Source organism: Natrix helvetica (genome assembly GCF_964273705.1).
Source record: "Natrix helvetica genome assembly, chromosome: 12".
NCBI lineage: Eukaryota > Metazoa > Chordata > Lepidosauria > Squamata > Natricidae > Natrix > Natrix helvetica.
In genome coordinates this window covers 16,016,614-16,041,142 of record NC_138556.1, presented here as the reverse complement: position 1 = coordinate 16,041,142, position 24,529 = coordinate 16,016,614, and the positions used below count along the sequence as shown (strand labels likewise).

At 45.4% G+C, this 24,529-nt stretch overlaps 1 protein-coding gene across 1 annotated transcript in view; it reads left to right on the top strand.

The window, feature by feature from the left end:
* Positions 1-3,478: 3,478 nt before the first annotated feature.
* Positions 3,479-24,529, top strand: part of RBPMS2 (RNA binding protein, mRNA processing factor 2) — a 31,087-nt gene continuing 10,036 nt past the window's right edge. The window contains exons 1-5 of the mRNA XM_081964686.1: positions 3,479-3,905; positions 19,270-19,347; positions 19,869-19,907; positions 21,299-21,361; positions 23,197-23,347. Of these exons, the coding sequence (XP_081820812.1) occupies positions 3,852-3,905; positions 19,270-19,347; positions 19,869-19,907; positions 21,299-21,361; positions 23,197-23,347 (385 nt within the window). The 5' untranslated portion in view covers positions 3,479-3,851. The remainder of the gene's footprint in view (positions 3,906-19,269; positions 19,348-19,868; positions 19,908-21,298; positions 21,362-23,196; positions 23,348-24,529) is intronic.

Genomic DNA, 24,529 nt, shown 5'->3' with positions numbered 1-24,529 from the left:
GAAAGAGGGTTTTTTCTCTCTCTCTCTTGCCGTTTTCTCCGCTCCGAGGAGCGACGGGAGCTTTTAACACCCGTCGGTCCTCCGCTTGGCTTTCGCCTGGTTGCCCTTCCGAGACGAAACGGTTTCTGATGGACGGGAAATGCGGGGCTGAAGAATGGAGCGGATACATTTGATTTTCTTTTTTCCTTTTAAAGCACGGAAATAAGGAAACCAGAGCTCTCCTGTTCACGCACGCAAACACACCCAACGAAGTCCTGGGCTCACAGCAAACGTGCGAATGGGGACCGGGTTCGTCGCCCCCAAACTCTTTGCAGTGGGACCCAAACAAAAAAAACCTAGATATAAAATAACAGCCTGCCTTTTCCAAGAAAATCGGGGTTCTTTCCTACAACACCCCCCTCGCCCCAATCCTGGCGCAGGCTTTGCAAAGACACCGCTTGTCTTCAGATTAGGTTTCTCCCCGCCATCTGCCAAGGCGAGCGTGCTCCTGAGCACGTGCAGAGAGCCTTTTTTCCTTCCCACAAGGACGCCCCCGCCCCCCCCAATTTAGGAATTAACTATAAAGAAGAGAGGTTTGCCCGGGATGGCGAAAAGGCAGCGGCCCCCACTCCCTCCCGCCCACGGGGGTGGGTGACAGGGTTACAGACGTGGGGGTGGGGGACAATGCCTCCCTCCCAACTGGCCGAGCTTTTAAGGGCAGGAGAGCCCTTTGGGTTTTCCTGCAACGGATGAACCCCGCGCCATCTCTCTGAGAACCGAGGAGGGCCGGCTTTCGCGTGGAGAAGCTTTCCGACGTGCAGACCCGCTGCCCGCTCGCAGTTTCAAATGCTACAGTCCAACGAGAGCCGCCCTCTCGGCTCGTTGGCGGGTCGCCTAAACGGATTTGGCCGTTTGGGGAAATGTCTATGGAGATTCTCAGTCCTCCAGGTCATGGTTTCAAGAGGCAACTGGATTTTCTGGGTTTTGTTTTTTTTTTATTTGAAGACGTTTCGCTTCTCCTCCAAGAAGCTTCTTCAGCTCTGACTGGATGGTGGAGGGGAATGGAAGGATCTTACAATCAAAGGTTTGTTTGCCAGGAATCTACCTACAAAGATACAACTCGATTCTTAGCCAATAATCTAGACTGGGAAAGAGCTATTGGTTATCCTTCCGTTCGCCACCTTGACTGAACGACGAAACCTTTCCATTCGGTCAGAGTTGAAGAAGCCTCTTGGATAAGAAGCGAAACGTCTTCGAAGAAAAACCAGAAAGTCCCAAAAAAACAAAAGAAAGCACCTTTGGGACATTTAGGGAAAAGATCCCTTCGTTGCGAGTCCAAAGAAAGGCCTTTGATGCTTTTTTCTGGTACCCGGAATTCCTTCTCCGTTGCCCCATCTTTTTGGCGCCCCCTTCTCCAGCCACCCCCGATAAACCGGGGTCCGTTACGTGCTTGACTTCAAGAATCGAAATAAATTGAGTTGCGTAATTTATTTGGCCAACTGGGATTCGACCCACAAAGGAAATAGTCGCGTTAAGCTACGTTTCAACCACGTCTTAAGCCCCAAGCCTGCAATTTACAAACTAACTACAATTGGGTTAGTCTCGCCATAATCTACGGTGCAAACCAAAGACCCCTGGGTTGTGTGAACTCAGCCCTCAAAATCAACCGCCTTGCTAGAAGAGGGGTGATGCTTTTGCGCTCCAACGATGGTATCAGTATAGAAAAAGGAAACGATTAGAATAGAATAGAATAGAATAGAATAGAATAGAATAATAGAATAGAATAGAATAGAATAGAATAGTGTTTTTTATTGGCCAAGTGTGATTGGACGCACAAGGAATTTGTCTTTGGTACAGATGCTCTCAGTGTACATAAAAGAAAAGATACATTCGTCACGAATCATAAGGTGCAACACTTAATGATAGTCATAGAGTACAAATAAGCAATCAGGAAACTATCAATATAAATCGTAAGGATATAAGCAACAGTTACAGTCATGCAGTCATACGTGGGAGGAGATCAGGGTGTATAATAATATGTATACTTAAAAAGGACTTGATACAGTCAGTTCACTGTCGTTGCAAAACTGGAAATGTGATGTATAAGAAAGGAAAATGTATAATACAAATATTATTAAAAGAAAAAAAAAAGGAAACGGAATAAAATAGACGAAGGCTGCAATCCTACCAGCAGCTACTAGGAATTGCTTATCTGAAAAAGGGAAGCAAAGCCAGAGTTGTTTACAGCCTGGATGGAACACCACGAGGAAAGCCCAGGGCCGTAGGATTTCACTAGGAAATCGAGAGATAGAGAAAATATTCAGAAAGAAGTCTACGGCGGAGGATTTTATCGCTCCCAGGAAAAAAAAGATGCGGAGCTTTCGGGAATCCAACCAGATCGGAGGAAGATCCCCGAGGTGGGATGGGAGAAAGGAGCAAAGCCGAGTCCCGGGTCTCAGATGGCCGTGGAGGGAACGTGGCTCACGAGGAATTTCGGCTAAACGAGCGAAATTCACAACGAAATATATTTCACATCGTCTCCCGATCGCAAGCTTGTTTTTTTTCGAGCGATCGTTTTCTTAAAATCCTTTAATAAATTTTTTTAAATCCTTCAATAAACATTAATTTGTAAAAAATTCATAACGTGCCAATCCAAAAACAACAACAACCCCAAACAATGACAGAAACGCAGCAAGGGGGCATCTTCCATCTCTCCGATGGCCGCGTTCCCACGACGCCTCCCTCCCCCCGCATTGCGTTTCTTTCCCCGGTTTCTCTGGGTTTGCCCCGCTCATTTGACACAAACCACCGCTTCCCCTCCATCCGTCCGTCCGCATTCGCACGCGGCCAACCCGGCTAAAAAACAAAACCGTGGCCGCCGGTTCGGCGTGGTCGTGAGAACGCAGCGCCCCCGTTTCAAAAGCCCCAGCCTTAAATTTCCACCTGGGAGGAAAAAGATCCCACGGTCCCCCCGCCCCCTCTCCCCTGCCAGCACATCCAAATTTCGGTCCCTTGGCTACCTGGCCACTAAGGACCACAAAAAATTAATAAAAAATATATTTTTTAAAATTTTATTTCCATGCACAATTTTTTTTTAAATTTTATTTCCACGCCCCCACCCCACCCGTCTCCCGGGAGCGCGTGGCCGTGGGCCGAGCGCGAGAAAAAACCGCGCGAGCCCTTTAAGGAAGTTCATCAAAGTTTTAAAAGTTCCGCGGAGGGAGGGAGGGGCGGGGGAGGGAGGGCGCGCGAGGAGGACACGTCGAGGGCCGGGCGAAAAGTTTTGGCAGGCGGAGGCGGGGATTGGTCCGGCTGGGGTTCCCCTGGAGACGGCCAGATGGGGCCCGCCCCCGTCGCCTCGGCTCCACTCCGCCCCAGCCGGGCGCGCGCACTGCTGTGGTGCTCTGTATGTGTGTGTGTGTGTGTGCGCGCGCGAGGGTGTTTGCTGGCGGGGCCCCGGCAGCCGCAGCTGCAGCTCGTTGGCCCCTCGGCCGCTCATTGGCCGGCGGCGTCGTCCAGCTGGCCGCGAGCCCGGGGCGCGTCCAATAAGGCGCGCTCGTGCCCCGCCCCACCTGCACCGCACGCGCGCACCTCGGGGCCCCCGCAGCAGCAGCCCGGCCACCCCCCGCCCCGCCCGCCACCTGCCTCACCTCGCCTCGCCCCGCGGCGCCGGCAGCAGCAGCAGCAGCCCCGGCAAGAGCAGCCCCGTCCGGCAGGAGCCCCGCCGCCCCTCCGCTCATCTCAGCAAGCCCGGAGGGGAAGCAGCAGCAGCAGCAGCCGCCGGCCAGGCGAAGCAGCCACCTCGGAGCGGCGCCCGCGAGCCTCACCCCCCCTCCCGCCCCCCGGCCGCCCGGCCGCCCTCCGCACCCACCATGAGCAACCTGGCCAAGGAGAGCGAGCACAGCAGCAGCAGCCTCGAGGAGGAGGTAAGCGCCGCCGCCGCCGCCGGGCGCCCCCTCGGGGAAGGGGACCGGCTGGCCTGAGGGGCTTCGCTGCAGGGCTTCGGGGGCCCCCGGGAGCTGGGGGGGGCAGCCTGGGAGCTTCTCCTGCCGGACCAGGGTTCCAGGAAGCCCCCACTGCCGTCTAGGGGTCCTCCGCGTTGTCCGTGGGGGATGTTGGGGGTCTTTTGGTGGATGGGAGGGTTTGGGGCTCATCCTGGATGGAGACCTCTGGATTTTCCCCTCCTCCCTTGCTTGCCCCCCCCCAAGTGCCCGTTTGAGCTCTTTTCCTCTGGATCCCCCTCCCCTCCCAGCCCTCCTTCCCTCCCACTCCAGGAGCCCCTTTGTGGTACCTTTCCCCTCCTCCCAGCCCCGCCTGCCCTCCCACCAGGTGCCCCTTTGAGGCTGTTTTCCCCCCACCACCTGGTGAGGGGGGGGGGATTTGGGGAGGTAGAATTGGTCAATATGTGGGTTTTGCCTTCCAGATGTTTCCCCTCCCAGCCTTCCCTGCTTCCCTCCAGGTGCCCTTTTGAGCTCTTTTCCTCCAGATCCCCCTCTCCTCCCACTCCTCCTTCCCCCCACCTAGTCTCTTTTGGGTACCTTCCCTCCAGATTGCCCCCCCCCCCAGAGGCCCCTTTGGGGCTGTTTTCCTCCCACCACCCAGTGATTGGGGGGGGGGGGTAGGCAAAGTAGATACAATTAGCCAATATGGAGGATGGGCTTTGCCCTCCAGATGTTTCCCCCCCCCTCAGCCTCTGCATGCCGCCGACTTTGGGCTCCCCAAAGGGGAGGTTGCTTTCTTCAGATGTGAACCCCCCCCTCTTTGCGGCAGCTTGCGTCCCCCTCTTCTACCATCTCTAAACCAGCATTGCCCGGCGAAAGCTAGATTTTGATGGAGGGATGTTTTGGGGACTTAAGAGCTCCGTTTCTGGGTTTTTGGAGGAGGGGTAGAGTTGTTAATTCGCAACTAACAACAACAAGAAGATAAGAGTTCCCCGTTTCCTACTTTTGGAAAAGCTGGGTGTGTTTTTCTTATAAAGCCACCATCGAAACGCAGCCCTGAAAAATATCACAATCTGGCCAGCGATGCAGGCAACTTAACTAGAGAAGTTGACTAACCCTTGTAGCTGCTAGACCAGCTTCGGAGTGATGGTGGATTGCTGATTCCCCCCCCCCCCCATTTTCCCAGCATCTCTCCTGCATGAAATATGTAATTTCAATTGTATCGGTCGCCTTCTACAAAGAGGGCTGGAGTCGTTTGCTTTAGCTCCATAAATGCTGTGATGTTGCTAAACCTGGTCAAAACCTAGCTTATTATTACTAATTAGTTCTTAGACTGAAAACAGCTCCTGTTCTGAAGACTGAGCTGACCTCTGTTTAGGAAAAGCACAACCTTCAGTTCCTTCCCAAAGTCTGAAAATCAGTGGATTTGTTGGTTCAGAATGGCAACTAATTCTGATCCAATTCCCTTCACGAACGGTGAATTCCTACCAAGCATATTACGGTCATGGAATTAACTTCTGGGGATGCTTGGCAGGGACCTCGCCGTCTTTGTCCCGATATATGAAAAACGCTCTTAAAATACCACTTTCTGATGTAGCCGTATAGATGGGATGCGTTGGCTTCAGCAGTATGTAATATCACGCCTGAAACTTGCTTTTAACCTCAGTGACAATGGAATATACTAGATAGAAGGGGATATTTGGGCTACTGTTTATGAAGAGAGAGTTACGTGGCTGATACTCTTGGTGTAGGCTGCTGGTGTGTCTTTCGATCAGACTATTTCTGATGCCTTCCGTTCGTGGGTTTTGTGTGTTTATGCTAGGAGGAAGAAACAGTTCCTCTGTCTGTCTGTCTGTCTGTCTGTCAGTCAGTCAACAGGCCAAAATCAATCAGCCAAGCTGCTTATTTAAATCCACATTAAGCATCTTGCAATCCTTTCGTGAATCTTCGTTTGGATATGCAGAGGTTCTAAATAAAGTTTAGTGTGTGCTTGAGGGTGTTTTTTAAAAAAATGCTGGTAGGATGCTACCTGAACCTTAGTTTGTGGTCCATCTAATGTCAATGCCGCCTCTTATTTAGATAATTCATTGGCATGCAAGGGCAGGCCTAGCTTAAGTGTATTTCTTTGTCCTGGCTGTCAGAGAAAAGCACTTGTGACCTTCATCTTATTTGGCATAGACTATCTGAAGGTACATCCAGTTCATTTAGGTATGCTTTAATTTCTGGGAGATTTGGGGATCTCCTATTTTCTATGGGATTCCATTTCCACAATTTGCAAGTGGAAAATTATAGCGTTTTGGTAAATCTGACATTAAAGGAACCTACTTCCAAGAGAGCCTACCCTGCTTGTTGTTGTTGTTTTGAAGCGAGAGTAAAAATAAAGCAAGCTTTCTTTGGGAGGGGGAAAAAAAACCACCTCCTTAAACAAATCCCTCCCCAAGAGGCACATTTACAAATTGGTTACACACTAAAATGTTTAACAACAATATGTTTCCATTTGCAGTAATCAAAGCAGACCGGGATTTCCCTTTGACTGCAGGATAATCTTTCTGTGGGCAGTTCTAATTCTTTTGATAGTTACTGTGAATAGTTAAGACGTTTCCCTTAAAGAAATACCGAAAGGACCAATGAAAAAGGAACATAACTGATGTTACCTTTGCTTCTAGAAATGGCAATGGTCCTTTAAAATTTCAAGCTAGATTTTTATATAGTCTTACCTGGAAATCGCTAGGATTGAATTTGCAAGATTAAAACCACCCTGGAAGTAGTAATCCATGACATTCTGGTTAAAATAACCCTCAGGGGAAAAAAGCATCATCATCAGGACTCGCCTAACCTTCTAGCTAGCCCAAAGGACTGGGAGGGACAGCCAGATCTTCACAAAAAGGCCAACAGGGCTGAAGGTCATCTGGGAGATTCTTGCTAGCTTCTAGGAGTTCAAATTGGCTTCTGCCCTTGGCAATTTTATGACTTGTGACTTCAACTCCCAGAATTCCTTAGCCAGCCATACTGCAACTCCATTCTATAGTCTATCCATGCTGGCTGAGAAATCCTGGGATTTGACGTCCACAAGTCGTGAAGTTGCCAGGGTTGGAGGGCCCTGGCCTACATAGTACTTCTTCCTGCCTCCATAGCAATTCTAAGTTGAGGATAGACCTGAATCTGGGACTCCTTGGTCCAGATCCAACACACTAACCACAACATCACACATGCTTTCTCCAAATCTTGGTGACGGATGAATAGAATAGCAGAGTTGGAAGGGACCTTGGAGGTCTCCTAGTCCAACCTCCTGTCTAGGCAGGAAACCTTACACCACTTCAGACAAATGGATATCCAACGTCTTCTTAAAAACTTCCAATGTTGGAGCATTCACAACTTCTGGAGGCCAGTTGTTCCCCTGATTAATTGTTCTAACTGTCAGGAATGAGAATGAATATGGTTGAGATGCTGTGTACTTTGAGTTCTAAGAGACTTTCTGTTGAAAACCCAGGTCTGAGTTCTGATCTTTGTACTAGTTAAAGCATCACATAAGATCAGACGCAAGGTTGGTTGGAGGAGTTCAGAAGGTTGTTATGATTTCTCCAAGTGGTCCCCTCCAGGTGTGCTTCGTTTGCGTTGCCATTGTAGTAGTATATTGTATTGGCTGAGGGTTATGGGATCTGGAGTCCAACCTATCTAGAATGGCTATACTAAAGACTGGTTAAATGGGTCCTTCCAATGTAACGATTTACAGTGTGTGAACCCAGTTGCTACCTGTTTAATCGTGGCTTATTGAAGTTTAAGCACCAATTAAAATACCCTATTAGTTTGTGCATTTCTCAAGGGTAGGGGTTAAACAACCTTGTAAGTCATAGCTTGTTTAGTCACTGTTTGAGTGAATTCACACAGCAGCACACTAAGCCAAACGTTGAGTGACAAACCACAATAGCAGGTTTTTAAAAAGCAACCCTGTATCCAAAATAACCACGTACAATGTTTTAGCACTATGTGTGACACCCAACTGCTTTGTGGCTTAGCAAAAACTGTGAATTCAGCCAAGATAGGAAGTTTCTTGTCTAAATAGACCAGCTCGGTTCTCTCTATATATGGCTGCAGCAAATGTGTTTACATCTCCCAGAGACAAAAGGCAGAGCCCTGAGTTACAAGAGGGGATAAAGACACGCTCCGTAGTCTTCCAGGGTCCGAGCGTTTAGCCTGTGTGATTAGCTTCAAATCAAGTTGGGGCTTATATTCTTTGGCACAGTCCCTCCCCTCCCCCAACATCTAACCAGCCCTTTTTCCAAGGGGTGCAGAGTACCAAACTTGGCCGCAAAAAGTTTATTGACCAAAGAGCACATTCTTGGTGTCCTGTAGTTGCCCTCGTGTGTTATTTATATCTTTCCAAGTAACTTGGCCGATTAAATGTTTTTTTCCATTATCCCAGGAAGTTACTGAAATGGATAGCAGAACAATCCGGGGAGGGTGGGAAGGAAGTAACCTCACTGTAAGAAAGCATCTTCCCAAATGAATATTGGGTTGTATTGTATCTATACAGGGGTCTCCAAGCTTGGCCCCCTTAAGACTTGTGGACTTCAATTCCCAGGATTCAGTGGTGCTGGCTGGGGAATTCTGGGAGTTGAAGTCCACAAGTCTTAAAGGGGCCAAGCTTGGAGACCCATGCTGTAGAATGAAATTCGTGGTGTAAGCTTCTACATGGCTGGTTTGGAACAGGTGAAATGTAGGCTAGGCTGCATTGTGAAGATGCTGGTTTATCTACGAATAGGTTTAATTGGGTATCCCGAATCTGTCCTGGGGATAAAAATTGAGGACTTCCTGGACCCTCACTACCACTATAACCTCTGTTGCAGCCTTCAGACCTACCCTAATAAATTGGATCAAAACATTTTCCATGTTTGGGTGAGTCAAATGGATACTTTAAGGTACATCCTTTGAAAATCTTGAAACTTAAAATAGGGCAGTATATCCCCTTTTGGAATTTAGCCCCAGATAGGTTGTTTTAAGCCTGATACAGCCTTTGAGTTAACAAGTGGCACCCCTTGTTCAATATTTAAATCATTAGCAGCCGCAAAAAGCACAATTTGCTTGGCTCAGATGATGCCCCTTGTCTCCCGCTGGAGAGTAAATATTATAGCTGAGTTCAAGATTCTGATAATATATATTTTATTGGGTTTTGGTTTGGTGCGTTGTATGAACCCAACCAGTTGGGTTTTGTTCAATGAACCAGGTTCAAACTATTGTAGAAATCTTGTCTCTGAGTTTATGTAAACTTGGTTTTATTTCACCACAGGCAAATTTTCCCAGTAGGGAAAATTGGTTTGCAATGGTTTAAGATCAGTGCAATAAGTATCTCTCCATTGCTTATCTTAAAGCTTCTGGTGCTACTGATGGATGCCTTTTTCGTTGCTTGCTTTTGCACAAACAAATTGCATTAGGCCAATGTCTATGGAGATCCTCAGTTCACCCAAGTCCTGCCTGTCGCAAAGATGCTTTCTCAAGAGGCAGCTGGACTTCCTTGGTTTTTATTTTTTATTTTTTATGATGATGATGATGATTCACTTCTCTTCCTTCAAATGGTGCAGGAAGTATGAATGGATTTCCAGAAAAATTGCACACTGCAAGAAACCATTTGAACTTCAGTTTGAGATGCAGACACTACTCAGGTGACCCTGAGGAAACAGATAAACCTGAAAGCATGCAAATGATGAGCAGTCTGCAAGGCGTATAAATCCTTCCGTTCCCCCACCATCCAGTCAGAGCTGAAGAAGCTCCTTGGGTGAGAATCGAAATGTCTTCAAAGAAAAGCAAGAAAGTCCACTTGCCTCCTGAAATTTAAGCACCTTTGAGACATTAGGCCAATGTTTCCCAACCTCAGCAATTTTAAGATATGTGGACTTCAACTGCACACCGGCTGGAAAATTCTGGGAGTTGAAGTCCACACTTCTTAAAATTGCTGGGGTTGGAAAACATTCTCATTAGACCAAGTTCATGCAGCCAATATTGCAGGGGTGTCCAAACTTGGGCACTTTTAAGACTTGTGGACTTCAATTCCCAGAATTCCCCAGCCAGCATGGCTGGCTGGGGAATTCTGGGAGTTGAAGTCCACAAGTCTTAAAGTTCTCAAGTTTGGACACCCCTGCAATATTGGGTAGCAACAAATGCTATTCATTCAACATTCGTTCAAAAATTCAACATTGCGAGTCCCAGAGAGTGTAGTCAGGTTAAGGGGAGGGTTGTAGTCCCAACATCTGGAAAAACCACAGATTGGCTAGCTTTTAGGTTGGCCAAGAAGATACATGTTCAACATCTGCAGCCTTAGTGCATATCAACAACAGTTAATGTATTCCCTTTCCTTTATAGCTGTTGAGCAGATTTGGCCAATATTCTTTTGGGTGACTTAAGTAGCAATGTCTGTCATGGCTCTTGGTTATTTTGCATCTGGAGCTCCAGCAAATCAGCTTTTTAAGCACTTTGTCATGGATTAACTCAGTAAAAGTTTGTTTCAGACATTCCCTCCAAGCAATCATGAAAATGATTCTTGTTAACACAGCAGTTCAGATCAATTGTTGGCCTGAAGCAGAGGTGGTATTCAGCAGGTTCTGACCAGTTCTGGAGAAGCGGTAGCGGAAATTTTGAGTCATTCGGAAAACCAGTAAATACCACCTCTGGTTGGCCACGCCCCCATCTATTCTCTGCCTCCCGAGTCCCAGCTGATTGGGAGGGAATGGGAGATTTTGCAGTAACCTTCCCCTGCCACGCCCACCAAGCCACGCCCACAGAACTCATAGTAAAAAACGTTGAATCCCACCACTGGCCTGAAAGGATTTGCTTCATGTATTAATAGTAGCCCTTGTGAGTGGATTCACCCCTTTTGGGAGGGTGCAACAAGCAATACAATACAATACAATACAATAGTAGAGTTGGAAGGGACCTTGGAGGTCTTCTAGTCCAACCCCCTGCCTAGGCAGGAAACCCTATACCGTTTCAGACAGATGGCTATCCAACATCTTCTTAAAGACTTCCAGTGTTGGGGCATTTACAACTTCTGGAGGCTGTGAATGCCCCAACACTGGAAGTCTTTAAGAAGATGTTGAAGAAGCATACTTGGGTCTCCCTACAAAAATGGGTAACTTTTTTTTTTTTGCTCTTAGTTTTTTGGAGATAAGTTTTAGGCAGCCTTTTGAAGAGATGAGGACAACTCTTTGAAGCCCAAATTTATTTCTGAAAGCAAGGAAGCCTTGATACTGTAATTTAAAAAAAGTGTGCACCTTAATTCAGGTAATACGTTTGGTCAGGCTGTTAAAACCTAGAGTTCAGAATGGAAACGTTTAATCAAGAAAAAGCTTTTGTTTCAAAGATGTGCTGTGCATACATTTGCCTGATTCTAAGCCTATGTCCACGCTAAACCATGATTTATTGAATCAGCATCAAATGGCTGCTGCCAAGACATGCCATGCTAGTTAGCTAGTCAACTAGTTAATTGAGTCATGCCAACTATAAACCAGTGGCTTGCAGTTTCCCTCAGCTTGAAGCGGTCATCCTTTGAAGTGGTCAAGAGTAGGATTAGTGGTGGGATTCGAACTTTTTACTACCGATTCTGTGGGCGTGGCTTGGTGGGTGTGGTGTGGCTTGGTGGGCATGGCAGGGGAAGGATACTGTCAAATCTCCATTCCCTCCCCACTCTAGGGGAAGGTTACTGCAAAATCCCCCATTTTCTCCCGATCAGCTGGGACTCGGGAGGCAGAGAATAGATGGGGGCGGGGGCAGTCAGAGGTGGTATTTGCCGGTTCTCCGAACTACTCAAAATTTCCACTACCGTTTCTCCAGAACTAGTTAGAACCTGCTGAATACCACTTCTGAGTAGGATTCATTTGAAGAAGAACTTCAGTCTTTTTAAGGGATGAAGCAGGGATCCCATCTGTAAGGCACGGCATCCAATTTGCTCCTCAAACTCTCCCATGTCCAAAATGGGCCTGACTGAGTACTTGTTCCTGGCTATTCAGAGACCTCTAGGTTTGCGAAGAGAAAGTTGGTGGTCCTCAGACCCTACTTTTGACATCCTCATAAACCCGTAGTATGCTAGATAAAAACCCAGCAAACTGTATTATGGCTTGGCACAATTATATATCCCACTTTTCTAGTGTATGAGATTCCTTGGGCCTTTTCACAGCCAGCATAGGAAGAGATTTACCTTTGATTTAAATGTAAATATTCCTATCCTCCTTGAGAAGAATAGAGGCCTTTATATTTATCATGCCAGCTTGTTTAAAACCTTGTATTGTTCCACTATTATTTCGATAGCAACTGCATCTGTTAACGGCTCTCTTGTAATGGAAAAAATGAGGACGATAATCTTTGCAAGACAGGGTTCACTCCTATGGTTGCTTTGTCTTAGTGACAGTAACGACTGGGCAAGACTTAAGGGTGAAACATTAACCAGATTAACTGTTGCTCCTTCAGGTTGGTGAAGGAAGTATAACAAGAGGTGCCCTTGGACCTACTTGGAACTGTCAACTTGGAAGGTCAAACTGCAACAAGAGGAACATCCCTCCAAGGGTTGAAATTCAACTTTATAAGAGGACCATCTGGGTTAAGAATGGTTGAGAAGACTGGAGGCAAAAATAGGAGGAATAGAACTGTCTTAAATTGAAAGTCTCAGCAGATGCACCTTTGGGCTAATCTTAGCTAAACCTTGAAGCTAATTGTGGCTAATACTAGGATAAGAGTCAGGACCCTGGTCTCATTTGTTCAGATATTTGAACTTCAGGTCCCAATATGGCCATTTTTGAGAACTCAAGCTCACGTATTTGAAGGATGCCCAGGTTGGAGAGAATTGCTTTAGTGATCTGATGTAATGGGTAGATGTGTTCACTCTGTATTTTCTCAAATACTCAAAGAATATGGCCACCAGATCACAGAAGTTAGCATTTGGCTAGGCTGTCGTATTATAAACTTGCCTGTTAGTATCTTATTGCTGATGCATATATTTTTTTCTGTAAAAGTTTTTGCTCTCTATATACAATTATAGGTATACATCCACATAGTTGTTATTCTTTTCTTACATTCGTCATTCCATTTACAGGGTTATAACAAACCATTTTGGGTTGCTTCGTTTATCATCCCTCGCCTGTTTTGACACCACCTTCTTTTCCCTTTCTTTTCTCCCTCCCTCCCCTCTCTACTTTCTGCCTTCCTCTCTCCTTTCCCTTCCTTCTTCCCTTACCTCTCCCCTCTTCCCCTTGCCCTCCCTCTTTCTCCCTTCCATCTTCCTCTCCTCACCTCTATCTTCCTTCCCTCCCCTTCCTCTCCTCTCCTCCTCCCTTCCTTCCTTCCTTCTATTGTCGTCTGTGTCTCTTCCAGCTCTTAATTTTTATTTTCTTGGGGTGCATAAATTAAAGGGAGCTATGCATATGTTATTGTCTAGCTTCTAACGTAAGCTTGCTTATATAGTAAAGTTCATTGATAATATTCTTCCCCAAATTAGGTGGCTGCAAACTGCAAAGTTTAGGGGCCTCCAGCCTGGTATCATGCTCTATAACAGACACAGCAGCAATAAAAGTCACCTTTGCTAGGTTGAGATATCCTTCTGAACAGAGGTGTGAGTTTAATCTGGGCTAAAAATGGCATCTGACAGTTGGAGTGGCAGCCAGATATCCCAAAGAATTGAGTATATTGCCTAGCGTGATTTGGAGCAAAGGAAAAACAAGCAGATATTTAATCTTTGCTTTGGTTCCCTCTCGGCTGGTCTACTGTGGATGACCATGTATGGAGAAAGCAGCAGCTAAAACGGGCATCGTGCTCTCCCCACTGCCTCAATTGGCAAGCTGTCTGGTGCAATTCCAGCATTTCTGAAGTGGTCCTTTTAAGTTACTTGGTACCTTAAGGGCATCCTGAGGGTGGGTAGGCAGGGAACTTTCTGAATGCAGCTGCTAGAAAGGAGGAGACGCCATTCTGCTCTTTGGCTCTTTTCTAACTGACTCCATTGTGTAATTAGCATCCTTAACTGCTGTGGTTGTCAAGGCAGTGCCCACGAAGATCCTCCTTTCTCCAAATACATCCTTTAGCGCTTGCAAATTTCCTAGCCTTACCTGACACCAAAAGAGTCTCTAGCAAAGAAGACATTGAATAATAAATGCACTTAAATTATGATCTTGGTGTAGAACAAGAAGATACTGGCCATTTTTTACATATTCTTTCTAGGGACACAGTTGCATGTAATCAGGATAGGAGACCACACCTGAAATTGTGAAAAAGAAGGTCGTAGGTAGAATAAGGGACTTCTTACAGAGATACGGTAGCATACCAAAAGAGGAGATAAAGCGACACAATTGGACTGTGAAATAATGTGACCTTTTTGGTCTCCGGTAAACTAATTTTTTAGAGTCAGTTTGCTGCAAGACTTAAAGGCACGAGACTAGAAATTGCAGACTGCGGGTTCTAGTCCCACCTTAGGCACAAAACCATCTGAGGGCACCTTGGGCCAGTTCCTGTCTCTACGTTCTAGGAAGAAGATCAAAGCACTTCCAAAAATATTGACCAGAAAATGGCAGAAACCTGTCTAGTCTGTTCCCAGGAGTCCACACTGACTTAAAGGCACAAAAACACACAAAGTCATTTTTACAAAGAGGGTAATGTGATTTGTCAACTTCCTGTGGCCCAATTTTTTAGGAGTTAATTATTATTTTGCACAACCCAAAGAATATTGCATAGACATTTTACTCCTATTTGTCTGAAATCACTCTAGGTTTCTCTGCATTAAAGCATGAAATACAAATAAAGGTGAATAAACGTGTCCCACGATAATGTTGCAAGAACCAATCTGGATCGGTCCTTGGGACCAGAAGTTTAATCTTCCAAGCTTTCGGTCTCGTGCTGGAGGCTAACCTCAGGGAACTTCTCTCTAGAAGACTGTGTGCTGTTGTGTGTGTCGGACTCCAGCACGAGTCCAAAAGCTCAGAGGACAAAACCTCCGCTGACTGACCCAGATTGGATTCTAAGCATGAAACATTTTGGGGGGACCAGATTTAGACAAGCAATTGGGTGATGCAATTTAGCAACCCCTGTAAGGACCTGGGAAATTGCTCTCCACTTCAATGCAGGAATTAGATCTGAAGAGCTTATAGGCATTTAAGAATTGTAGGGATCTCCCCTATATTGCATTATTCTTCTACAAGATGTAGAAGAGAAGTAATAAAAAGGATTATTTTCATATTTGGAGAGTGTGGTGGTGCAGTGGTTAGAGTGCAGTACTGCAGGCTACTTCTGCCGATCACCGGCTGCCAGCAATTTGGCAGATTGAATCTCACCAGGATCAAGGTTGACCCAGTCTTCCATCCTTCCGAGGTCAGTAAAATGAGGACCCAGATTGTTGGGGGCAAGAGGCTGACTCTGTAAACCGCTTAGAGAGGGCTGTAAAGCACTGTAAAGTGGCATATAAGTCTAAGTGCTTTTGCTATTGCTAACTGCTCAGTTTCGAGAGAAAGCAAGTCTGAGTATTGAAACCTACCAGGATAAACCCAACTTTCTTCTGGATTGAAATCTGCAAAAAACAGATCAGGATTCCTTAACTATAATTCAACTTGTTGGTTCAGGTTTGAGCATCTCCCTTATTTCTGTTCTTCAACCTTCAGAGAAGACAGCTAGGGTTTATCACATGTAATGCCTCTCACGTCATATCCGATGGGCTACATTGAAACCTTGCTTAGATAACACTAGAAAACCATTGCAAGCCCTTGGCTGCTTAACAGAATAACAGAGTTGGAAGGGACCCTGGAGGTCTTCTAGTCCAGCCCCTTGCTCGAGCAAGGATCCCTATACCACTTTAGACAAATGGTTCTCCAATCTCTTCTTTAAAACCTTCAGTGTTGGAGCACCCACAGCTTCTGGTGGGGCAAGTCGCTCCACAGATCCTCAACCAGTTCTGAAATAAGATCTTTAGTATGTGAAATAGGTGCTTTATTGTTAAGCTATGGCCCTTTTAAAACTGATTCACACGCTTTTGGGAAAGACACAGCAGCCACTAACTCTCTGTTAGATGGTATAGAAATGTTTTATCTTGTTAGCAGCTAACTCTAATAGAAAGTTAGGAAGCTTAAGTGTCTTCAGTGTGCAGGAAAACCAGTTAAATTATCTTCGAGACTTGGCTGTCCAGCCCTTCCTAAAAGTTTAGAAGTTATCTAATCAACACATTCCGAATCTTTCAACCTTTCTCAAATTACAAGAGAGCTTATTTTGATTCTGCCCCATCCCCCAGCTTAGATGAACCCTCCATAAAGATGGGGCTTCATTAAGCTGTCGGTCTCTAGGGAGAATTGTTTTAAAACATAGCGTTAAACAGCTAACCTCTTTTTTAAGGTTTTCCTTCCCACAACTTTTGTTTTGCAAGCTCTGGGTATGTTTTGATACTGCGCAGGGCCTTATAAGTCTAGATATTTAAAGTTGACGGGTGCAGTTCAGCATTCCATCTGGCTCGCGTCAAGTGCTTCCAGCTGCATTGTGTCTCAGGACATGAGACAAAGCTTGGGAGAACATCAACAGCAGGCTCTTAGCTGCATCCAGGGCAGGCATTTTTCAGGAACACTCATGCTCTACTCCAATCAAGGCCCAAAAGGAGGGCTACATTTACTTCTTTCCCAGCTCTGAGGATGTCCTTGTTAAGCAGCTGCAATCCTAAACTATCCATAACTGAGACATCCCGTTATGTGAATTGAGGCTAGGAGTACACCGATCAAGCCACGTTTTAGAGAACCGTGGCTTGTGTGTGAGTGAACGCATAGCTATCACGTTTCAGTCAAAATGGTCACCCTATCAAGAGCACGTCGTTAGATGTTTCTGCTATTCGTTTTGGCCTCTCCCATATTCTGCTTCAATGTTCTTCTTTCTTATTATCCTGAAAGAATCGCATTGGCTCTTCCATCCTCAAACCAAATTCCTTGTGTTTTAAAAATCGATCTTTTTTTAAGGTCCACCTCCTTGCTTTCTTTTGTCCCTTCCATCTAATTTCCACTGGATTGTGGTCTGCCCATAGGTTCTGATAAATTATTATTTCCTCAACATCCGAATTTAATTCTGTTGACATCCAGGCCACATCAATTCTAGACTGCGATTGGTGTCTACCCGAGAGGTATGTGTACTGATCCCTTCCCCTATTCCTTTCTCCCCAACTATCCTTAACGCCCAAACCTTCTGCCATTTTGAAAAAGGTGGTAGGTAGTGTTCTTCTAATCCCTTTCCTTGTTTTGTCGCTTCTATAATCTAAATTCCTATCCACTATTGCATTAAAAAACCCCACAATGCAAATATTGCTTCAATGTTCTTTTGGAGCCCACATTTGTGCATGTGTGTATGGACTTACTTGGTCCAGAAAACAAGCTCTCCCTAGACTGTAGCTGAATTGGCAAGTTGTTTGGAGGCTTAAAAGATGTGACTCTTTTCTCAATGCAGCAAAAGCGATCAACTGATTGCTTTCCTAGAAGCAAAAATTTCGTCAGATTGTCCAGCAGGCCAAGAGATTGTCATCTCCTCTGAGTAAAGCCATGTGAACAATGTGTGGTCCAAGTGTTGCTGTTTAGATTTCAAGGGCTAGGTAGAAACAAAGCTCGTTCTTAGACCAACGCACAACAGGGGATGGCGTCAAAAATCTTGGCCTGTGAGAGAGGAGAGAGAATATTGCTATGAGAATTAGGCTCACACTTGTCAGAAATTGCAGTTGGGCATCAAATAATGCTCTTAAAAACAGTCATTTTTAATTGTGCAGCAGTTAAAAAGATGATGCATGAAGAAGCATAGCCAGAACCTAAACTGGTACTTGTGGAGTTACCAGATTCTCGGAAGCATTTCAAAAAGCGTCAACATTTGCGAAACCTTGCATAAAATCTAAACAAGAAGTCTTTGCAATTTCCAAACAAGTTTGACGTATAATATAATCTTAATCAAGAAATAGATGCTGGGTCTTCAACAAATTATCTTCAACAAAGAATAACATTAGCAGTGTATGTTTTTTTAAAGGGCTCAGGTTTAATTTCAAGATACTGTTGGTTGCGTTCAGCTGAAGGTGGGTGAGCAGAAGCAAAATAGCTAAGGTGGCCATTAGGAATATCTCTGGCTAAACATCCTTATTGTGAAGAATCTGATGAGAGGGCATTTCATCTGGAAAACGAGATGTAGCAGAAAGAAATGTCCCTTTGTGTTGAATTGTTCGTTTTTAAAACTGGAAATATGGTACCAGAAAATCTCTTTTTTACAGAAGCAAAGGCACCGTCTAGATCAATGGTTCCCAACCTTTTTTTGGCCATGCCCCACCTAAACGTCTTTAAAATCCTGATGCCCCCCGCCCCCGGTGACATACAATTCATACTTTAATCAAAAAGTGAACTCTACTCACTCACAGGAAGCCTAAAAGGCCATTAACTTGGTTTAAACAAGGTTCAAGTTGCCCCCATTAAAAATCAAATTGTCACCGTTAAAAATCAACACCACCACCACCTCGTGGGGCATAGGCCCCACATTGGGAACCACTGGTCCAGATTCTGCAGGAAATGTTGAGTGTATGCTATGGTTTCCAAGCTAAAATTTCAGAATCCCTCCATCCATAATTTTGTGTAGGACTGTCATGGTGTTTTCTCACAATCTTGGCAACTTGAAAATGTACGGACCTCAACTCCCAGAATTCCCCAAGGAGAAATGAACGAGTCCATCTACTTCTTGCAAACTTTACATTCCCAATAGGCAAGGAGACCAAATCTCTCTGCCTCCGTTCAGTGGACTCCTTGATTCTGCAGCACCCCAATATCAGATCCTTTTAAACCTGGGAGGAAGTTCGTTTTTAAAATCCCCCACCTGGGCACAGAAGAAAAACTTTTTGCCAAGATTGCAGTGGGATTCTTTCTGCAGGTGTGGTTTTTATTAAGAAGCTATCCACGTTGCAAGTAAGAAAAGCTTTTATTGGTACCGGTGGGAGACTTTAGACCTCTTAAAAGTTAACCTGTGAGAGTTGGGAGATCATTTTTTGTTAGTTTCTGGGATGAAAATGGCCGCCTCCGCTTGCTCTTGTCTAGATGAAAATGAGTCATTTTGGTGCGTAATTTTTTTTAAAAAAGACATTTGTTACCTATCTAACATTGTGTAGGTTGGCCCTGAGTCAGGGGGGATTCAATTTCATGTGACTCAGACAAGAACGTTCGTTTCCACGTGGATGGAGAATACCCTTCCCTGAATTCGTCCTCTTCCTGGCATTCATCACATCATGTGATCTCACACCTGAAGGACCTCAATCTCGTAAATCCCATACGGTAACTATGAGGTCCAATTATCTCAAACTGTGTTGAGGTATGTGGTTCTCTGTCTCCCCCAGGTACGGACACTTTTTGTGAGTGGCCTTCCGGTGGACATCAAGCCCCGAGAACTCTACCTCCTTTTCCGGCCATTTAAGGTGAGCACGAATATAATGGGAAGAAGGAAGGGGAAGGAGAGGAGGAAGGAAGGAAGTAGAGAAGGGAGGGAGGGAGGAAAGAAAGAGAAAATAAGGTGGTGTTACAACAGGCGGAAAGGATGATAAATAAAGCAACCCAAACTGTATATTATAACCTCCTTAAATGGAATGACAAACGTATAAGAATAACAAATGTAAAGAAGAATAACAATTATGTGAATGTATACTAAAAATGGTATGTAAGAGAATAAAAAATAAAAGAAATTTGACAAAAAAGGTGAGCAGGAACGAAGAAACGAATGCCTCTTGTTCAATGCAACAAAAGAAGATCAGCTGGGAGGCAGCGGGGGAGGCACCAGCATCTTTGCCGGTTCTCCGAACTACTCAAAATTTCTGCTACCGGTTCTCCAGAACCTGTCAGAACTGGTTGAATACCACCTCTGGTGCATGCATCTTAGTTTGACTTTTTTTTCCTTTTCACAGCAATGGATTTTACACAATTTACTGTTTCCTTTCTCTAGGGTTACGAAGGATCACTGATCAAACTAACATCCAAACAGGTAATGCCTCTCCTTAACACCTGTCCTGGCATCCACTCAGTGCAGCTTAAATCAAGGTGCAGTTCACCTCCTGAGACCTAAGGGAAAGGGACCTTGCAGGACTATAGCTGATGCTTCAATTAAACAACCCAAAGCACCTGTCCAAATGCCTTGGGAACCTCCAGGTATGAGGACTTCAACTCCCAGAATTCTCATCAATGGTTGTGCTGGCTGTGGAATTTGGGGAGTTGAAGTCTACACTTCTGGAGACTGCCGAGTTTGGGAAACAGGGTCCTAGATCATCCCCTCGGCAGTGAGAGATCCAGCTGTGTCTGGGTCCGAGAAGAAATGTTCTACTTGCTAGCAAGCTAGCCCATCTTACCTGGGCTTCTGTTTTGGCACGGGGTCTGGTGAAGGTTACTTTGTGTCGTTCTAGAACAGGCCTGACCAACTTAGTGGCGACACAGTGGTTGGAGTGCAGTCTTGCAGGCTAACTCTGCCCATTGCCAGGAGTTCGATCCTGACCAGTTCAGGGTTGACTCAGCCTTCCATCCTTCTGAGGTTGGTGAAATGAGGATCCCGATTGTTGTGAGCAATAGGCTGACCCTGGAAACCATAGAGAGGGCTGTAAAACACTATAGAGTGGTATATAAGTCTAAGTGCTATTGCTATTAGTGCTGCCCAGATGTATAGTTTCATTTCAGTAATGCTCCTCCTCCTCCTCCATACCTCTATTTGTTCCTCTCCTTCCTCTTCCTCCATTCCTCCTCCTCTTCCTCCTCCATATCCCTCTTCTTCCTCTCCTTCTGCCTCCTCCATTCCTCCTCCTCTTTCTCCATACCTCTACTTCTTCCTCTCCTTCCTACTCCTCCATACTTCTACTTCTTCCTCTACTACTTCTTCCTCTTCTATTCCTCCTCCTCCTCCATACCTCTCCTTCTTCCTCTCCTTCCTCCTCCTCCTCCATACCTCTACTTCTTCCTCTATTTCTCCCTTCCTTCCTTCCTTCCTTCCTTCCTTCCTTCCTTCCTTCCTTCCTTCCTTCCTTCCTTCCTTCCTTCCTTCCTTCCTCCTCCTCCTCCTGGGGAAGGCTACCTATACAAATGAGGCTGCCACGGCTTAAAGATCTGTTCCTCCTGCCTGGAGAGAGATAACAATGCATGGGTGGTTGCTGTGAGAAACAGCACTTGGCTGAAATGGAAACAAGGTTGAAATGGACAATTATATCTGGGGCTCCGGAGTTTTGGGGAGGCCGCTTGCTTGATGGCTTCTCCACAGATGAATGAAGACCCTGCAGAGCTACTCTTGGTGGGCTTCATAGGAGATCTTTCTTCCCGACCCTTTGAGTTCTGTTTTTGCAATCTGGTCAGGATTATGTACATGCATGTAGCTCAAAGTATTTGTCTTTCCAGCCAGTAGGTTTTGTTACCTTTGACAGCCGCTCTGGTGCAGAAGCTGCAAAGAATGCTCTGAATGTGAGTATTAACACTCTTGTGGCATCGGTTCTCACTAAACTTCAGAGCTTTGTTAATTGCGTGGCCCCCAGTTCAACCCAGAGGGCAAAGCTGCCCTATGTTTTCTGCTCATATCTTGGTTACCCTGACTGATAGGAAGATCTCTCTTTCCTGCTACTTAATGGATGCGTGTCATAAACACAAGGCAATAGAACTGATAAGGACTGGCCAGATGGAACCACACACATTGACTACCAGTGTCAGATAGGAGTAAATGGGGAGTGAGTATTACTTAGTATGGGACTTACGGTATAATTGGCTAGAGGAAAGAGGGGGGAAAAAACAGGATAGTAACGAAGAGAAAAAGAAAGATCAAGAAACTAAAAAACAAATGCAAAACCGCAGAATCAATAAGAGGGGGAAATACAAGAGAGATTGTAAATGAAATAAGAAACAATACAATACAATACAATACAATACAATAGCAGAGTTGGAAGGGACCTTGGAGGTCTTCTAGTCCAACCCCCTGCCTAGGCAGGAAACCCTATACCATTTCAGACAAATGGCTATCCAACATCTTCTTAAAGACTTCCAGTGTTGGGGCATTCACAACTTCTGGAGGCAACTTCTGTTCCACTGATTAATTGTTCTAACTGTCAGGAAATTTCCCCTCAGTTCTAAGTTGCTTCTTATGAATTCTTCTTACATGAGAGGATCAAATGTATATAGTATATACGAAATAAGATGTGTAAAATATGTATATAGATATGGATATAGTCACATAAGGTATATATGTATTGATAAAGGAAACACGATATGTAAAAGATGTAAAATGGGCTGCAAAGACGATACGATTGTATAAATAAAATAAAAAACTTAATTTAAAAAAAGGAGTAAATGGGAAGATTATACTAAATATTTTCATTTACTCCTAAACTGAAAAGATGGCAAAGCAGTGTTCTAAATCAAAGGTCTCCAGCCTGGCAGACTTCAAATCCCAGAATTCAAAGCTGGCTGGGGAATTCTGGGGGTTGAAGTCAGCCAGGCTTAAAATTGCCAAGGTTGGAGACCCCTGTTCTAAACGATTTCAAGAAATCCGCATCGGTTACAGAAGTGTTTCTCATCCTTGGTGACTTTTAAGATCTATGGACCAGCTCCCATAATTCTCTTAACACAGCCCTGTCATGCCATGCTCCAGACTGCCACGGGGAATTCTGGGAGCTGAAGTCCACGCTTCTTAAAAGCTACCCAGGTTGAGAAACACTGCATCACAGGGAAATTAAAAACAGCTTGATAAGACGGGGATTCCTTGCAGCAGTGATAATAAACCACCCCAGAGATTGTTTATCCAGTCAATGTGAATATTATGATACAAGGGGAGGGGCGTAATGAGATGGGTGGCAAACAAATTTAATAAATAATAAATACATCTTAATTGCCCTTTACCTGGAAGGCAAGGTTGCTTCTCCATAAGCATATTTGTATCCCTAAATTGAAATTGGCAGACAATGTGGAAGGTGGAGGGTTAGCCCCCATATAATTTAAATATTTTAACCACAGCAGGCACATTCAAGTGATGTCCCTGAGTGGTTGGGTCTGGATTTTTGCTTTTTTGGGTTGGGTTGGGGTAGAGAATAGGTGTGTGTACACACACAGAGACACACACTTTTTTAAAGAGTTATATTAGGTGGAATATAACTTTAGGAAGTAGCTTAAATCAAGTTTGGGTCTTCAATAGGTAGGGTATGGTTGCACATTTAGATGCATCCTGGTCTTCAGCCAATCGGTTTTCTGGATGAGCAAATGCCGTTTCTTCCTATTCTCGTAACCCTTCTCCTTCTGTCCTTTTCCTGCAGGGGATCCGCTTCGACCCAGAGAATCCCCAGACGCTGCGGTTAGAATTTGCCAAGGCCAACACCAAGATGGCAAAGAGCAAGCTGATGGCCACACCAAACCCCACCAACCTCCACCCTGCCCTCGGCGCACATTTCATTGCACGAGATCCTTGTGAGGAGCAAAGTGGGGGGGGGAGTCAATAAGCAAGAAGGGGGGAGATGTTGGGGTTGGGGATCTCTGGGAAGGCATGTGAAGGTGTCCGCGAGGACATTCTTAGTGGGTCTCCCACAATGGAGAGTCTCGATTCATCCAGTTCATGGTTGTCCCAAAGATGCTTTTTCAAAAGGCAACTAGAGTTTTTTGGGGGGTTTTCCCCCTTTGAAAACATTTCGCTTCTTCTCCAAGAAGCTTCTACATTTCTTGACTGCATTCTGACCATTCAGTAAGAACTGAAGAAGCTTCTTGGATGAGAAACGAAATGTTTTCAAGGGAAAAAAAAAAACCCCAAGGAAGTCCAGTGGCCTTTTAAAAAGCACCTTTGGATCCCACTGTGATGTTTTTGCATTATTATTATTTTTGATGCATGAGACACTCCTAGAGTTTCTGTAGTTGGTGCAAGTGGGAGGAATCTTAAGTCCTTGGGTGGCGTGATCTTCCCCTATCCCGGGGGTCGGCTCTTTCATCCCTCGGCTGTGGCTCCCTGGTTGGTGCCACAATTTTGAGAGGTGCTTCCGGTTAAGGGGGAAGAAAGCACGGTGCGCTAGGAGGAGACTCTATGGCAAGGGGCGGGTTTTCCAGTTGGCTCTGCGATTAGGGCTTTCAGTTAGGACAGGTAGAGGAAAAAGGATGCTGCACTAGGAGGAGGCTCTACGGTGGGGGGGGGGGGACACCGGACTTCCGGTTGGCAGAGGAAAAAAGATGCCACACTAGGAGGAGACTCTATGGTGGGGGAACCGGACTTCTGGTTGGCAGAGGAAAAAAGATGCCATGCTAGGAGGAGACTCTATGGTGGGGGGACTGGAGTTCTGGTCAGCTTCAGAAATGAATGGGGAGGCTTCCGGTTAGGACCTTAGGGGCTCTTTGAGTGTTTAAGGATGCCGACCCCTTTCCTATCCCTAGGATGTGGCTACGGGTTATTCTCCAATCCTTTGTATGTGGCTACTGGCTACTAGAGTTTTCCTAGAACACAATTGCTGGAAATCAGTGACCGAGTAGTGTTAATTCAAGCACAAAGTAAGCCCTGGAAACCTGACCTTTGGTCTATCCCAGGGGTGTCCAAACTTGGGAACTTTAAGACTTGTGGACTTCAACTCCCAGAATTCCCCAGCCAGCCAGCATGGCTGGCTGGGGAAT